General features: G+C 41.6%; 1 protein-coding gene across 6 annotated transcripts in view; it reads right to left on the bottom strand.

Moving 5' to 3' along the window:
* The window catches only part of AJAP1 (adherens junctions associated protein 1), a 113399-nt gene that overhangs the window by 10810 nt on the left and 83749 nt on the right, over positions 1-18840 (bottom strand). For 3 of the 6 annotated variants that reach the window (XM_073316611.1, XM_073316613.1, XM_073316614.1), the window contains exons 3-6: positions 15813-15900; positions 13057-13155; positions 10588-10830; positions 8428-8559 (exon numbers count right to left, since the gene is read on the bottom strand). In XM_073316611.1, coding sequence (XP_073172712.1) covers positions 8487-8559; positions 10588-10830; positions 13057-13155; positions 15813-15900 — 503 coding nt within the window. In that variant the 3' untranslated portion in view covers positions 8428-8486. The remainder of the gene's footprint in view (positions 1-8427; positions 8560-10587; positions 10831-13056; positions 13156-15812; positions 15901-18840) is intronic. The other 3 variants (XM_073316612.1, XM_073316615.1, XM_073316616.1) reach the window with 3 other exon arrangements.

Genomic DNA, 18840 nt, shown 5'->3' with positions numbered 1-18840 from the left:
TTAAACAGGTTTCAGAGCAGCAGCCGTGTTAGTCTGTATCCGCAAAAAGAACAGAGGACTTGTGGCACCTTAGAGACTAACCAATTTAGTTGAGCATAAGTTTTCATGAGCTACCCCTCACTTCATCGGATGCATTTCAGATTGGCTTACTACTCAAACATCTCTTGAAAAGCTTCAGATTTGTACGGCTCACCTAAACCTTGAGTGTGTTTTTGGGGGAAAGCCTTTTGCAATAGGTTGCAGCTTTCCAGAAATGGTGTTGGTAGAGATGCTTCTCGAGAACAGTGGGAATGACTCAGCGGCTTAGCTGCTCTTATTTCACACGTTTATCTCCTCAATACGTTTTCCAAAATAGAATTCATTTCTGATCATCCTTGAATTCTAGACCTTTTCACATTCAGACTAAGCAGCATATTGAGTGGCTTGGCAGATGCGAAGAAGAATATGAGCACTAACACGATTTTCTAATGTTTAAATGCCCTAAAGGAATCCATAGAAAACTGGTTAAACACAAACAATAGAGATCCCACTGAAATTTCTCTTTAGCTGTTAATTTGTCATCTTCTTAAAGCTCACTCACAACATAATATTCTTTAAATCTTCTATATGGAAATTGTTGCTTCTAATAATGAACACATGCTAGTGTTTGGATCTGCATGTATATGCTGCATATATTTGGTATGCATGTATGTTTTTGCGTATATGCACATATATGTGTTGGCATAAATGTGTGTAGTTATTTGTGTCTATGTGTGAATATATGATTTGTGCTTAGTGGTGGGTTTTCCATGCATGAGCTGACTCTGTATGGATGTGTGTGTGTAGACATGAAGTATGCACACCTTTTTGTGTGATCTGTGAGGCATGTGCATATGTCATTTTTGCATGTAATTGAGAGTGCATATGTGTGCAAACATTACATGCAGTGAGTGCACGAGTGTGTGCATGAGTGAAATTTTCATAACACTTTAAACGCTTCAAATGTGCATTTAATTTAGATTTAAAAAGACAAGATTGTATGTTAAATAAATGCTACATCATAATTAAAATATATGTATAGCGACTTAACTGCCATGTAAGAGATACATATCTCTTTTAGTTATTAAACATTAATTAAATCTTCACAATTAATTGGTAGTTATTGTCTTTAGATAAGTATCTTATTAAATCAAAAGGGTATTTCCTCAATAATGATTACTCTGACTAAGGTGAATGGAGAGGAACGAGTCCTCAAACACCTTCCTTCTTATTAATTATTGTAGCACGTAGAGGTCTGAGCATTGTGCTGGATGCTAAACAAAATCATTGTAAGAGACAATCCCTACCCCCATAGAGCTGACATTCTAAATAGACAAGACAGACAAAGGATGTATCATCATCCCCACCATTTAATAAGGGGGAACTGAGGCAAACAGAGACTTCTTTGAGACCACACTAGGCACCTGTGATAGGGCTGGGACTTGAACCCAGGTTTCTGGGAGGCCAGTCTAGTACTTTCACTGCAAGACTAGTCTTTCTTTGACTCAACCTTTATGAAACAGGCACCCCATACTAAACACACACTACAGTACAATTTCTGCCCTCTGTTACAACTGGGCAAACCCATGACCGTTATAACCGAGGGCAAAAATGTGGCTCTCTACATTTACTTTAAGTATTTACTGAGGATTAAGATACTTGTTTGCTTTCCTTTTCTTTGTTTCTATCAAAAGTGGGAGAGGGATGATATTTACTGCTTTCCTCTAATGCTAATATCATACCTACATCATTCAAACGCAACAAAAAACTCATGCAACTGTCATGGGGTTTGGAGCAAAGGAAAACAGCCTCTGAGGTTGCTTGTTTGTGGAGTGCCACGTCCACAGACCCAGGATAGCTCCAGCAACCACGTGGGAGGCAGGCTTTTGCACCTCAACCTTAACAGAGATACCTCCAGCTCTTGCCATCCATCATAGCTACATGCATGTCAATCAAGCCCTGGGGATGACTGAACTCTATGGAAATACTCCTGTTGCTTTCAATAAGCTTTGGATCAGGTTGCCACATCTCAGTTCTGCAGGGCAAGGACGTGTCCATACTAGGAAAGGTTTAAAATGATTAGGGGTCTGAAACACATGACTTATGAGGAGAGGCTGAGGGAACTGGGATTGTTTAGTCTGCAGAAGAAAAGAATGAGGGGGGGGGATTTGATAGCTGCTTTCAACTACCTGAGAGGTGGTTCCAGAGAGGATGGTTCTAGACTATTCTCAGTGGTGGAAGAGGACAGGACAAGGAGTAATGGTCTCAAGTTGCAGTGGGGGAGGTTTAGGTTGGATAGTAGGAAAAACTTTTTCACTAGGAGGGTGGTGAAACACTGGAATGCGTTGCCTAGGGAGGTGGTGGAATCTCCTTCCTTAGAAGTTTTTAAGGTCAGGCTTGACAAAGCCCTGGTTGGGATGATTTAATTGGGGATTGGTCCTGCTTTTGAGCAGGGGGTTGGACTAGATGACCTCCTGAGGTCCCTTCCAACCCTGATATTCTATGATTCTAATGTATAGCTATACTATTATAAGCTATTCCAGCAAGTTCTCCTAGTGTAGATGCAACTTAGACCAGCAAAACAAGGCTTTTGCCAGTGTAGTTTACACCGGTTCCCTGAGTAAAATAAGCTATACCTGAAAAAAGCAATTTCATCGCACAGTGGAAAAAGGTAAATAGCAGGGTCCCCCAAGGATATGTACTGGGACCAGTGCTGTTCAACATGTAAATGATCTGGAAATAGCAGTAAACAGTGACAAAGATTGCAAACGATATAAAATTACTAAAGATAGTGAAGTCCAAAGCTGACTGTGAAAAGTTTCAAAGGGATCTCACAACACTGGGTGACTGGGCAACAAAATGGCAGATGAAATTCAGTGTTGATAAATGCAAAGTAATGCACAGTGGAAAACATCATCCCAACTATACATATAAAATGGTGGGGTCTAAATTAGCTGTTACCACTTAAGAAGAGCTCTTGGAGTCATCATTAATTGCTGTCTGAAAACATCTGCTCAATGTGCAGCAGCAGTTAAAAAAAGCGAACACAGTGTTAGGAACCGTTAGGAAAGGGATAGATAAGACAGTAAATATTGTAGTGCCGCAATATAAATCCATGGTAAACCCACACTTTGAATACCACTTGCACTTCTGGTCACCCCCTACCAAAAAAGATACGTTAGAATTGGAAAAAGTACAGAGAAGGGGAACAAAAATGATGAGGGGAATGGAACAAGTTCCATATGAGGAGAGATTAAAAAGACTTGGACTGTTCAGTTTAGAAAAGAGACAATTAAGGGGGGGTGCGATCGAGGTCTATAAAATCATGACTGGTGTGAAGAAAGTGAATCAGGAAGTGTTATCTACCCCTTCACATAACATAAGAACCAGGCATCACCCAATGAAATTAATAGGCAGTAGCTTTAAAACAAACATAGGGAAATACTTCTTCACACAATGCACAGTCCACCTGTGGAACTTGATGCCAGGGGATGTTGTGAAGGACAAAAGTAGAACTGGTTCAAGTAAGAATCAGATAAATTCATGGAGGATAAAAGGTCCATCAATGGTAATTAGCCAAGACAGTCAAGACGCAACCCTATGCTCTGGTTGTCCCTAAACCTCTGAGTGCCAGAAGGTGGGATTGGATGACAGGGGATGGCTCGCTCAATAAATTGCCCTGTTCTGTTCATCCCCTGTGAAGTCTCTGGGAACAGCCACTGTCGGAAGACAGGATACTGGGCCACATGGACCATTGGTCTGACCCACTATGGCTATCCTTATGATCTTACACTGGTATAACTGCGTCTAAACTACTGCTTTTGCTGGCATAATTTATACCGGTGCCCTGAGCAAAATAAGCTCTACCAGCAAAAGCAATTTTATGCTGGTATAACTGTGTTTATACTAGGGCTACTGCTGGTATCAAAATGTCACCACAAATCACTGATAGTGCTGCACGGACAAAAGTTTCTGGTGTAGAACTGACTTAGATCTCTACCTGAGTATTAGGAACCGATTTGTCATGCAGTGGGGGCGACTTCCTGATGGTTTCTCAATGACCTTTCCTTGGAACTCTGAAAGTGCTATTGATCTTATAAGAAGGTGATTCTCTAGTTGTTTTTTTAAATGCTTCTAATTTAAGATCGCTCATTCTTTCGTTTAAGACCACAAGCTACTGGCAGATGTCCTTGGTCAGTAAAGGGTTCAGCATGCCAGGTGCTGATCAGCTTGCCATGATCCAGCAAAGCATTTAGGCACAGGAGCCGCGCTGTTGTGTTCAGCCCAGCCCGAGTGCTCTGCTCCTGGCAGGATTGGAGCCAAACAGCGTGTTGCTGGCACAGTACATTTGTTCTGGGTTATGTTTTCTCTGTGCCCTGGTTGCCCAAGTGAAAAATATCTCCTAAAAGAGAAAGTCAAAGACTATCAAGAACTTGTTCTTAGGGAGATGGGAGCCCAATTTACCCTTTGCTCCTTCCCCAATTTTTTATCTGTAACAGAAAAAAGCATAGTCTGTAATTTGTTTGATGTTTTTGAATGCAATCTATTCAGTTCTCTTGCTGGAAGGTGATGACAGAAATACCAGCTTTCACCCATGGAAAGCACTGAAGTCTTAATTAACTGGATGCTTTAGAATACTTAATCTCTTGTAACAGGTCTGTGTATGCAATGCTGTTATTCTTTCTAAGACAAGCCTGGATATTTTATGATGACTCATTATCTGTTAATATTAACGCAAAAATGTGTGCTGTAAGGCAGAACGAGGGCATCACAGCAGCAGGCTGCAGGTTTCAAAGCAGAGAAGTACCACGAAGTGCTGTGAGTTCGACCTACTCTGTGTGAAAGACGGGGCAGTTTCAGCCCTCTGATACTGCTAGCATTTTAGAATCCCAAATAGTCATTTATATAATAATAATGCTTAACACTTACATAACTCTGTGTAAATGCTATTTAATTAATACACTGTAATCTGTATGTAATATTTATATTGCATTCTGAAGGGCCCCTGTGTGCAAACTCGGTCAGCAAGTGATGTGCCTTATAGAATTTTATATGATCTCATTCCAGGTTGTTTAGTCAAACACAGCAGGAGGCTAGAATTCAGGACAGGAACCAGGTGAAACACCACATTTTGATTCACAGGAGTTTGTGCAAAACCATTCAGTTTCTATCTCAGAGATACTCTGAATTTCAGTTTTGAACAAAGGCCAAGAATCAAAATGAAATTCAACCAAATCAGCCAAGTTTTGCCTGGTTCCAGGTCAAACCCATGTAAAATCTCTGTCATTTTCAAGTTGTCCACTGGAAATCGTAGTCTGTTCCAGGGTTCCCAGAAATTCCTCCTAAATTAGCAAACCTCTGAAGGTCACCAACTTGTCCTGTGTTCCAGGTTTGTAATTGGAACTGGATGAACTGTTCATCAAATTTCAAACTTTTTGGTTTGCAAATCCCCTGTAAGCAGATCACTATTACTATTCATTGTCCTAACTTACTCACATTCAGCTAATGTTTAAGGAGAACATATTTCAGCCTCTGAGTTGCTCACAAATTTTTCACTGCTGGTGGTCTTTTTAGTATTCAGTATCTGCTTTCAACTTGCAGTCAGAACTAGTTTCACCTGATTTCAGTTAATTTACAAAAGCTCTGTGCAGACCCATCCATGTGTTCTGTTCTTGGCTCTTCACCATTTCCCTCTCTAGCCAGATACCCTCTCTGTGCCTCAGTTTCCAAATCTGTGAATTGGGATAATAACTACTAACCAAGAGTGCTGTGAGGTGTAATTAATTAACACTTGTAAAATGCTTTGAGCTCCTTTGAGGAAAGGTGCTTGAAATGTTCAGTCTGATATAATTTATATTGTTCCATCTATGAAACTATGATTTAGGGTGATTTCACTACGGGATGTTGAGTGGCCTGGGTCATGCTACAGCTAATCCAATCCTGCATTTCTTACACACCCCAAACTCTTCAGTGAAAGAGGTTTAAATGCTCTGGGAAAAGGAATGCAGGATCCAACCCCTGAACGTAAGTGGTTTTGCGCTCTCTAGCAAGTCTTTCCATCTCTCCTGAGATGCACCTGGTTAAAGGTGACTTACTCAGCTTCATGCTGCTTTGTTGGTACTATCAAATCCAGCCAAGAAGATATTCACACCTGCAGCAGATGGCTGCAGCCTGAAGTCAGCAAGAATTTCTAAATACATTTTACACCACTCACAGTCCTAGAAATAGGAGCTGGGAAACAGTCTTAAGCTCACCATTTCTCACTGCATTTTGAAGGGTCAGTCCAGTGACAGCGCAGTAGAATGGTAAGTAACAATTCCCAAGCTAAACATCTCCATATAGCCAATCCTTGTTCTAAGGACACTTTGTCCTAGGTAGTGACGTGTGAACCTTAAAGTATTCAGTTTGACCCAGTTAAGGTCCCAGTCCTGCAGAACCTTATGTCTGTGAGTAGCTCCACGGAGCCCAGTGGGGCCACACATGGGGCAGGGTCTCTGGCCTACATGCCGTTTGGGATTAAATCGTCACAACACTACTGGAATGTTTAAAAAATAAAAAAAGACAAGAGTCCAGAACTGTAGACTCTTGCTATCCCCACTGAATTTGGAGGGTTGGATAAAAAGGGACATAGAACTAAACCGTCCTTGCTTTGGGTATTAAACACAGCAAAATTGACCTAGAGGTCAAACCCATCCTGGTCAAACCAACTGCAGTGCCCAGTGCTCTCTGTACACCTCCAGGAATATCCTGCAGCATGAGCCAACACCTGCTTTGGAAAAGAAGGTGCTTGGGGCATTGATGCATCCCGGGATTCAGAGCTTTATATTTCGACACACATCCCCCTCGTTTGTGAAGCGGGGGCTTGGCCAGTCCCCGTTTATCTCCTGCACCCCCTACAGAGGAATTTTTGTACATGTGGGGAAAGAACTTTTTCCTACTACTGACCTGAGTCCCACTCATGTCATGGGTGTGTGTGATAGCTTACAAGATGCAGCGGGTTTATCATATTGTCTTTCTAATGTAACGGCAAAGTCCTGCATCCGTCGGGCTCTGATTGGTACAGAGATTTTACCACAACAAAAATGAAACTCCTCCAGCCATAAACCAGGTTCTTGGTTGCCATGTTCATTTTCAGCTACAAAAGGAGTGTCATTTGTAGCTTTAATCAGCATGATCGTTATAGCATTGCAGACAAAGAAGGAAGACTGTGATGCAAATCCTGATAAAATATTTGCCGTCTTGTATATCCCGTCCTAATCAATGCACTTAGCTAGACGGGCACATTTCACCTTGCCTGCCCAGACAAAACCATAGCAAGTCACAGCAGAGACTATTAACTTTTTATTCTCTTTCCATTCTAATCTAATTACATTTCTGTGTTCAAAAACTGAGCATCAAGTTAAAAAGGTTATTTCGAGCAAGTCACAGTTAGGGAAGGTTGGAAATTTCATTTAGAGTGAATATGTGATTCATTACAGCAGGGATTTGGAACTGACCAATTAATTTGCCTGAGCGCATGGCTCAAACTGGCAGTGCTGCCCTACAGTAAAATGCCACATAGTTAATCCTAATTGCTTTTCCTCCCACTGCTATCTGCAATGCCACCTTCCAAAGAAAGAAAAGGAGGAGAAAATGGCACAAGCTAAAAACAAAAACAAAAAAAAAACAACAAAAAGAGAGAGGGAGAGATCTGCAAAACAATGTTTTTTATACTAGTGTGGGTGTATCAGCCCCCAAGGTCTGGAGACTCCCCAGACAGCCTAAGGGATGGCAGATATGGTTTCCTGCAAGGTAAAGAAGGGGTTTGTTGCTACTCTTGCAGTGGAAGCATGAAAAGGTCACTTATTTCAGAATCCCAGCCACGTGAGCTCTAGGTTATCAACCGACTATGCACAGAATACATGCAGGCTCTGGAGTTCCATCATGCAACAAAAAGTTAATCACAAAAGGAGGCCATTTAATAGCACTGATGTTCACAACATTTGCTGAAAGCAAACCAGTTCTAGAGATGTTCCCGCATGGGACTCAAGGTCTGGATCCAGAGGTGAACTTTCTCAAAAGTTTAAGTGTGCTCTCATCTGGGTGATCTAGTTTGGCCCTCTAAAGAGTGAGAGGCCATCACTCCATGAAATCCAGGGTGAATGGGTCTTGAATTTTAGTTCCTGCCCACCTCTAATTCACCAAACGGAAAAGCCATTTTGGTACCAAGTCCCCCTTTTATCTTAGAAGACATTTATCATCCCCTGCTCGGGGCACCTAGGTCAAGTCAAATGTTTAAAAAAAGGATCAGCTAGCTGGTAAGCATTACACAGGGAATACAATGGTGAAGGAGACCTCGCTATGCACAGAAATGTTCATAGTTATGTGAGGTGGAGTGGTTGAAAAAAAATTTGTAAGAGTGGTACGTACCAGGAAATAGACACATGGCGTCTGCCCTGCCCCCAGGAAGTAAAACAGACTTCGGCCAGTCAGCAGGAGATTTCAAACCATTTCTCAGACACAAAGGCCACAGGAATTAGATGCCGATCAGAAGAAGAGGGTCTGCAGCGAGCAGAAAAATGGGCTTGCACGTGCTGGTACGTAACACACAACGAGCAAGCCTCATCCGGCCTGCTGCCAAAATTAGCGTTTCCGTTTCTTTTTTTTTAAGAGGAAAAAAGTTCTCTAAAATAATGCTTTGAATGGGCTTATTGGCCTTGGCAATTGAGGGTTGTACAAAGAAGATGAAATTTAATGCCATGTGTTTTCAGTGGAAATGGAAAATATTGAAATAAGGTAACTCTTAAGCCAATTAAGGATGCAAATCTGGGGGGTCTTAGACAGTCCAAAGATGAGTTACAGTATCTCTGTGTTTTTTAAGTATTTTTTTCCTCTTTCCTTTTCTCCTGAGCTACTTTCCTGTTTCTCCCAGCTGCAGTGCATGATTGTCGCCCCAACACTGCAATGACAAATAGAGATTGGTCACCTGGAAAAATGCAGTACATAAGGGGGACAGCTGGTTTATTGCTGGGAGAACATATGACTTTGCCACTGTTAGTGACTTATAATGTGACTGCTCAGACTGAACCAAGCTTCAGCAAAAAGTGTGGAGGCCAATATATTCCAACAAAGCATTACCTTAAGACAAAAAAGCAATGAACCCTTTCCAACCAATGCTCATATACCAATGGATGGCATTAATAGCAGCGCAAACAATAGACACGGACTATGCTCAGTACCATGCAGAGACAGGACAGGAAAACAGAACAAAAATCTCCCCGCTTTGTGCCCCAGCATTGGTGGCTGGGGTTCATGTGAGAATTAACATATACATACACTCAATGAAATGGTTTGAAAATCCTTGCCAATTCTCTGCCTCCCAAGATCGGAGGAAATCCCAGAATATGACAGCTAGCAAAATTCCACGCACACACACACAAAGATATTTAAAAATATGTTTATTATCATTGTTTGCTTTTAGACTTCTGCTCTTCATGCACTTAGGATAAAGGACTTTATAATAAATATCCCTTAGAGTTCAACATGGTTATACATTTGAAGAAGGCTTGGGGGTGGGGTGAATTATTATTTTTTCACTTCCAATAAATTGTTTTCTAGCTTTGACAGCAAACATACATTTACTGTGCGGAGCAATTCTGGAAAATCTCTGCACCAATCAATAGTGAAAATCCTCCTCCTAAAAACACAAACAAAACTAGCAACATACCCAGCACCCCATGCAATTAACCCTTTATTAGAAGGCTAACATTTTTAGTATTTCTTTGTGGGTAAAGGTAACTTACCAAGTTCTCCGATCAGCCTCACTTTCCACACAGACAACAGACATATAGAAGGATGGCTCAAATCTTTAATTCCATATTCTGTCAACTCCCCCTTATTAATGTATCATTATTTCATACCAGACAAAATGGATTCATGCAGCCTATTCTTGTGTTAATCACATTGTCACTTAAATCTGAACAGCTTGACAGATGCTACTCAAAAAAGCAGCATAGAAATTCTGGAAGATAGATTTGAGGTAAATTTCCTTGCTGGAAGTGGTAGAGGGGAGTTGAAAAATGTGTGGTACTACACAACAGCACAGCTTAACAAGATGTGTTCTAGGTGAGCCTAGCTGGCATTGCAAGGATAAAAGCAGTACTTAAAATTGCCATTTTACAGGCATTAGAAATAATCAATGGCCTATGCCTATGGGTCACATAGGTCATGAGTAATCATTGTCCTTATTTTGAAGACAGAGAAGTTTGGTATTCCTGGTTCTACATATTAGATGGTGCTAACCAAACTAGACTCAGAGCTGGCAAATGTTTCTAACTGACTAGGTAAATCTGGGAAGGAAAATGCACATCATAGCTTAAAGAACCATTGCAATCCAATGGTGTCAATTTCCTTCACTACTGGATTTTATCAATATTGATTATTAATTGGAATTTCTGTTACATATCAAAATAATAACTTGAGTGTAATAGCTTAAGGAGCTTTTTTGTAACCCCAAATAAATTTGAATCCTCTAAATGTAAATGTGCATGAGAGATTGTAGAGTAAGAGACTGCTCAATGCCTGTCTTACCTGTTTCCATTGAACGTTGTTTTATAATCACCGGGCGAGTGTAACATCTCCTCTGTATACACTGGCATTGGTGTCCTGACGCACTCGTGGGAGCACTGTAGTGTTTCATTGTAGGCTGTGAATATGTCCAGGTTACTGGGCACACGGGCTGGGGTGAAGTCTGTCAAGTTCTGGCAACTCTCTTCCTGCTGATTGATTTTGCGTTGGTGGCCGTTCCGCCGTGTGTTTCCACTTTGCACACAACTGGGTGTTAAATTTAAAAAAAAGAAAAGAAAGAAAAAAGAAAAGAAAAAAAAAAAACACAACCCAAAATACAACTGTGACCCTTGAGAGAGGAACTTACATTACCTACCATTAATTATACATCATTTAATATTAGATTACAATTCACAAGCACTTAGGAAAGATCAGCCATAATCAAGCAATCAATTCCCTTTATTTTATCTTTTATGTTTAAAGTTAAATTTTAAATGTGAGCCTTTTATTCTCAGAAGAATTACTGAGATAAGAGGTGCAGCCGTATTTGCAGGAAGTTAGAACTTTCTTTGCACAAAGATTTTAAACAAGAACAATCAACTTAACCCTTTTGTGTCCTTGAAGCTGTTGTGACAAATAATGGCAGGAAATTGGTCTGAGAGAGAAGCACTGGGACTCAGAGAACATTTACAGATACATTGGATATGGTTCACTCATTGATTCTGAAGCCCCATGTAATCATGCCTGATAACTCATTGGTGCATTAGTCTACAGGGGAGATTCTGTATTTCATCCCCTTCCACCTACTGCACCTCATGAGTTTGACATGGGATGTTCTTCTTTCTAGAAATGTACTGTATTTCAAGATCTATACAGGCACAAAACAGGGCACCTGCTACATGGACATTACATGTCCTGGACAATTTGGAGAACCATATGTATGGTCATACAATTCAAAGATGGAGACCTAGAGAAACATTACGCAGAACAATAGAGAAAGAAGCCAAATCCATCAGCACAATACTCAGAAGCCTAAACAGACCAGCACAAGATCAAAATAAATGGTGGAAACTGGTGGACGCCCCAGGCACCAGAAGGTGCATGAGGATAAAAAAAAGAAAGATGTACAGTCATTTGTTATTACATATAACAATAACGGGAGGAAGGGCTAGAGAGAAAAGGGGGAAAGGGGATCCTTAAGACTGATAAGGAACACTTGGGCTCTAGAGGTTAGGCTACCTCTAGAGCCAAAGTTTCAGGATAAGCATTAGGGTGCTTAGCTCAACTCCTTTGTTTTCCCTATCCCCTGAGAAAAAGCTTTCTTGTGAGACATACAGTCCCTTCGGTTTTGGCTGAGTTAGAAATACTGAAAAATTAGCCTCCCACATGCTAGTGTCAGTATTTTTCATTGGCACAACCATTGGAGCAACCTTCTCTCACCACCAGCCTTTTACCTATTCTCCCCGATGTGGCTGAAACACTCATGTATTTTCACTCCTGGAGTGAAATCCTGGCCCCACTGAAGTCAATGGTAAGATTGACTTGGTTGGGATCAGGATTTCATCCCTGATCTCTCCCACACCCTAGTCCAGCCAAGAATAGTTGCATTTCTAGTATTTCCAGTTCCCGAAGAGCCCAGGATTGTTAGAAATATTTCTGAAGTTTAAAAAGGACTAGGGGTCATTTTCAGACTTGTGATGAGCCATACCTATGACCGCAACCACCGTGGCTTTCCAAGGTTTAAATATCATCATTGCCAAAAGAGATAATTGAGGTGAAGAACTTAGTAGAATTCAGAAAAAGATTAGGTGCTAAATTCTTTGCTGGCATAATTCCATTTCAACTGAATTACACCAACAGAGAATTTGAGTGGATGCATTTGTATGGATAATGGGAATATTACACTTGATAGAATATTGTTTTTCTTTCAGATCATAGGAAAACAAGCTAGCTGATGCAGGTGAAAAAGAAACTTGCCTTTGAGAGCACATTATTCCATAACTGTCCATTATGGGCATTCATCCAAACCATCTGCTACTGGCCACTGCTAGAGCCAGAATACTGGACTACATGGACCCCTGGTCTGATGCTGCCTGGCTGTTCTTATGTTGTTCTAAATAAGCCTAAAGTTTCAAACTTAGGTGCTAAAAGCTAGTTGCCTCAATCCTGAATAGGAATGATTTAATGTGCAAAACCATTGAGCATTGACTTCAGTAGCACATCAGATGGCTGGGCACTTTTATTTAGTAAAATATGGATTTATTAAGATCCTGACTTGTAGGCTCGAAAAAGCTGGCTATAAATATCAAGTGGGAATTTCAAAAGGGCCTGAGGAAATTAGGCAATCAAGCCCCACTGAAAGTCAAGGGGAGTTAGACACCTATGTATGTTAGAGGTTTTTGAAAATCCTAACCAATAACTCTATAAACTAGATTCATGGCTGGCATAAGCAGGAGCAATTCCACTGATGTTAACAAAGTTACGACCACTTACACCAGTGATCGTTTTGGCCCCTTGTGTACATCCAGACGTCCATCCATAATGCCGATCTGTACAGTTTCCATTGATTTCTCAAACTGAAATAGACACCTGCTAAAGATAAGCAGTTCCCCATACTGTGAATTTACACAGATAATATAAACTTTGCACTGCATTGAGCAATCATTCATCTCAAAGTGTTTATAAAGAGGTAAACTACTAACCCCACTTCATACAACTGAAAACTGAGTCACAGAGTGGTTACATGGCTTGCCCAAAGTCACATAGTCAGTCTCTGGCATGAAGGGATTCATGATCCAAACATCTTACCTCCCTGTCTACCACTCTTGTTACTCCACCACATTGCCTCCCTTGGTTCCTTGGGATATACAAGGACTCAAAATACAATTGGACAAAGATTAGAGCTGCATAAATAAATCACAATGCCACAGGGATTTTGGCTCTTTTTTGCTCTTGAGCAATATCTCAAAGTGAGATTTCCTGATATTTTATCTGTTATTTGAAATTATCCAAAAATGTTTTGTTTTGGCAGATTTTTTCCCCACACTGGACCGATCACAAGCAGTTCTCTCCAAGTTTTGCTATTTGACCTGTGCTAATTAGTTGAGATTGGTCACATAAATCATGTCGTATTGTTTCAGTTTTCTGTTTTGATGTGTGTATAACATTCTAGTTTGTCAGGAAAGAGAGGGGGGAAATGGCAAAAATGTTTGTTGAATGTTTTCCTGGTTTTTTTCATTGAAATATTGATGAGTTTTTGAATATTTTTTAAAAAATTTAACTGATGCTAAATTGGTTTAAAAAAGGGGGAGGACAAAAATGTCATGGCTTCTCCTCTTTGTTCCCAATTTTGTCATCAAATTGTGAAATTCTGATAATTTTTTTCAATTTTTGAAATCCAAAAGGTTGGCCAGGTCTAATAAGCACTTCTGTTGTGAATTTAAAATTAGCTTTCTACAAATGCTGGTACATGAAACTCTGATATCCTCTTTCTGTGAGCAACCATGCCAGGAAAATTGAATTGCAGAAAGCGGACAGAAGAGAGCCACCCACATGTCCAAAGCTAACTCATTTATAAATTTGAGTAAATATTCTCCCAGAATGTTTTGCAGTATTTGTCCAGCTCTAAGAAATACCAGCCCTTTTAGAAAAAGACAAATTGGGCACCTAGAAACAGAGGCATCCAAAATCACTTTATTTGAGAAATTCTTGCCTTATAATACATATTTTAATGGCATGTGGAAGTATACATCTCTGCTACTGGGTTGACAAAAACAGTTCCTCTAAGAACATTGCAAACTTTTCAACCATTTCATTTTTGTAAGACTCTAACAATACCCAACTGTGATTTTTGTTCAAAAACATTTCAGTGGAGAAGGGGTGTATATTCTAACTACACAGAACCTAAGATGAGCCTTCTCAATCCTGTTTAATATGGGGATTCCTGACTCTCAATCAGACTTTTCAATATATTTCTAGTATCAATATCTTATTTTATCCAATCACCTGAGAAGAGTACTGGGATCACCTGCGGGAATTTACACTATATGACTGATAAGCTTGGAAGCTATTAGAGAAATAGTTGCTGGGGGGGGGGGGCGACGACGGACTACAGGCCTCAGAACTGTGTAGGAGAGAAGCAGAGTTACGCTGCATTTTTTCAGATTCCCCACGGGTGCAATAGCATTATTACATCCAGCAAAACTGACCTCAAAGTAGGACAATTTCTCTTGGAAAATAGGTAAAGGCAGGAATGCCTGAAGCTAAGAACTAACCTATTTTACTCTATGCATAGCTGATGTTGAAGAATAAATGAGAGCAAATTAGGCTAGAGGAGTGCATGGACACTCTAGGGGATATGGCAAATGTAAAACTAGATGCATTCAAGAAGCTCAGAAGATGCATTCAGTCCCTAGAGCTGTAGAAAAGGTCAGAAAATATAATTATTATGTGCTGAGCCAGTCTTGTGTTTAAGGGAATAGCTTAGCTTCAGACAGTAACTCAGCACACAAGCAATAAAGTCATTCCTATTCAGGGCAGGGTGCATTTTACCCTTGCGGGGAAACCCAGAGCAGTAGAATAAATTACTCTGACCTCGCCAGAAGATGCCACTGTTGAGACATTTTGTAGCTCCTAAACTAAGAGAGTGCAGTACCATCCTTTGCCAGTGTGAAGTCCAAGGGGTATTATGAAGTGAAGCTGAATCCCTTAGCTCTGGCAATATGCAAACTTCCTAGATTTAGGGGCCTTAAAATGAGATGCAGTTGTGTAACCTGAATTTTGATATAAGACTCTGGGGAGTGAGTGCATTGACTAGCAGTAGTCATAGAGTGCCATCTCTCTTTCTCTCACCACAGTACTTAGCTGATACATTAGTGGTAGGGGTGTTTTTTCATGTGCCCATGTGGTGGGCAAAAGCTGTTTTGTTTTCCATTCTTGCTAACATGTCTGGATAGTGCAAGGCTGGGCATGATTCCAAATTCTAAGTTCTAAACAAAAAGACTGAGACTCAAAGAGAGTTGAGGGCCCTTCTTTAAAAATCTCAACCCAAACAAAGATTATTTTTAATTTCCCTGCAATTCTTTGGAGCGCATTCCCATGATGTCTGAGTATTTACTGATTTTTTTATTTCTTTGCAATTCAAAAGAATCATTATTCCTGTCTCTCCCTCCTGATTCCCAGTCTACCCCTCCACGCACTCCAGAGACAGCACCAACACTCAGGCCAAGCAGATTGACAGTGGTCCTTACCAATTCTTTAAGACGAGAGTTGTTATCAGAGCAGCTATGACCATGATGAGGGACACTGTGATTGTTATGATCTGATGGACTGCCAGACCTGTGAAGAAAAATCAAAAGAGAGTAGAGATAGGAAACAAAAGGAATCCAGGATAATAACGAGCAAGGACCCGACTTGCAGTTGTATGACTTTGTAAAACTTCAAGCTCTGCTCAAGTCAAGACTTCCAAGCTCTGTGAAGCAAATGCAGAGCCAGCAACAAGGCTACAATTCTACCCAGGTTCTTTGGGGATGACACAAGAGTGAGAAGCCTGAGAAGGGTGTACAGGCTGGGGACCCCAAGATGGCCCGGTGGCTCTGTAACTCACAGTGTCCCTGTGTGCTTGGACCTGAGTCTGCACTGGCCACCTCTTCCTAAGAAAGCACAGCAGGTCCCTGCAACCCTGCAGATCCTGCCTCTTCCCTATCTGCCCTTTAGATTCCAAAGGCTCAGGGCACTGCTGCTGCCCCGTCTTTACTAACAGGGCTACAAGGCTCCCATGGCCTCTGCTTCCCTCTCCTCAGCCCAACCTTTCCGGGTTCTTACTGCTGGTCCAGCGCGACATAGTGGCCTAAGCCCTGGGCTTGGCACTGCATTCATAGATGCACAGGGAGGGATTCTGGAATTCATGGGGAATGAAAGAGTTTCTTTAATTGAAACTGACTGGCTGGGATTCAAACCCTCTAGAGATCCTGAGTCTGGCTCTGGGATAACTGCATCACAGGGAGGCTGTAGGGGTGCTTCCTGACACCAGCGTGGGAGTCTGACAGTGTGTAATTCAGTTAGACAGGGAATATGAATGAAGTTTACATACACCACCAATCGTTGCTGCCTTCCCGAAAAAAACCCTAATAACCGTCAGGTGGCACTGGGAAATAATCCTCTCCCTGTACACCCCGCTTCGTCCACTGAGGTCACCCTGTCTCAGAGTTTGCTGCATGTATCCACCCTCAGGGGGACAGCAGGAGATACTAATTCTCTCCCTGCTCCTGCCAGCGCCTCTTCCCATGCCTTACAGTCCTCGAGAGCCAGTTGGGGATACCTTCATTGCAGTGGAATGGGAAACAGCCCTACTGAAGTCATAGCAGAGGATCACAGTCCTGCCCGAAGCATTTTGCATCCATAATGATTTTTAATAACCTTTTTTCAGTGAGGCTGGTTTAGTTGAAAAGTGCTGGACTGACCTCTTGGGCATCAAAGCCCTCCCAAAAGACTGCTAGGGCAAGGACAGTGGCCACACAACATACCTCGGCCTTGGCCAAGCCACACAGAGCGAAAATGCAGCCCCATTCCCAGGCAGGTCTCTGTCTGTCTCTTGAGGCTGCCAACAAGACTACCTCTGAGTGCCCACTGAAGTGTTGGCTCCTGGCACCTATCCCCTAAAAACCTATCCTCCTATCACCCTCCCAAATCATTTCACTCAGGGCCAGCGAGCCGCCATCAGACAGTGGCAACTTAATTTTCTGTCTTGCATTATATAAAATAATCTTTAAACCAGGCTTCTCATTTTCTATCCCCTCAACTATGTTCCTTGTCAGCCTGAATTAGGCATGAAGAACTGAAGAAACATAAAGACATATACCCTCTGGAGGAAAGACGGAAACTTCGGTACAGCTTTGTAGCGAGAGTGGGATTAACCATAGATAGTAATTACAGTACTAAGTGCTATCACTTAGGAGGTCAGATGGGCTCATTTTCTCCTAATTCCCCTTACACGGGGTATAATTTTGGCTTGTGCATCATTCCTAATGAGTAGTTTGAAAACAGAAGCATCTCAGTGTACAGTAGGTTTGTGGCTTTGTGCAGTGTGTTACAGTTGCAATTTTGTAATGAAATGATTTTGCTGGCTGCTGCCCAAGGATGCTGTCTTTCACAAACAGATGTTAGAACTTTAGTGAATATTATCCTGGTGCAAGATACTTGTAATAAATAAATAAATGCCAGTGTGGCACTGAAAGCAGCAAATGTATGTGTGTGTATAATCCACTGGTTTGATTGTTTCCATGTCTTGAAAGAAAGTGCTCCGTTTCAAGGGATTCCCAGCCTGCTCCCTGGGGGTAAATACCACATTCAGAAAGAAGATCTAGTATAATGAGCAGATCCTCAGCTGATGTAAATTGTCAGGGCTTCAGCTGAAGTCACCGTACTACTACGACAATTTACCCCAGCTTCGGATCTAGCCCATTAATCAAATACTCTGAAGCAAAATTTCCAGTAGTCTGAGTTTCACAGTCTGTAGTGAAAGAGGCCGGGGGGGCTGACTAGTTAGGAAGGGCTTGTCTACATGTGGAAATTGATCGGCATGGTTATTGCAGAATAGGCATGCCAGACTAGCCCCTGGTGTGAAGCACACTAATTATTCCACAACAGACTGTCCAAAAGAGGACCTTTACTTTCTCCCCACACCCATGCTGGCCATGTGTCAGAAGCAGCCAAGGCTCTGCCTGTTTCTTGCCCCTCTCCAACCATTCTCTGCTCCCCACTCTAGGAAGAGAATATGCAGGTGCATAGCTCTGTTTATTCCTACATGCCTGGACACAAAGTCTGGGTAGACCTTACAGGCATGTAAAGGGGGCTCTCATTCCCTTCTATTCTGTATAGTCCAAGTCACAATCTAGCCCTGTATTTACTGCTTTACTCTTTTATGAAATATAAAGCCTTCAGTTCTCGTTTAAATTCACCCCCCCACACCTTTTTCCTGTTTATCAATGTGTCTCATCAGGATTTATGACTCTCATTACTACTAGCGTGACATTGCTAGTATCTTCCCCTGTCAGGGGCTGACAGCTCAGCCTGAAAGGGACAGCCCCTACACGCACCAGCCAGGAGATGAACCCGTGCTCTAGAAGCTAATTGACAGGCTGAGACCCCCTGTCAATATAATGGCATTGATATACCACCAAGAGAAAGTCAGACACAGATACGAGTATCTGGAGATGTTCGCATGTGCTACTGGCTTTCACCTTAACTCAGAGTTGTTGCCCGCACATATTCAAAGTA

This window comes from Lepidochelys kempii, chromosome 18 (genome assembly GCF_965140265.1).
Source record: "Lepidochelys kempii isolate rLepKem1 chromosome 18, rLepKem1.hap2, whole genome shotgun sequence".
In the NCBI taxonomy this organism is placed as follows: domain Eukaryota; kingdom Metazoa; phylum Chordata; order Testudines; family Cheloniidae; genus Lepidochelys; species Lepidochelys kempii.
This window is presented reverse-complemented; position numbering and strand designations above follow the sequence as displayed.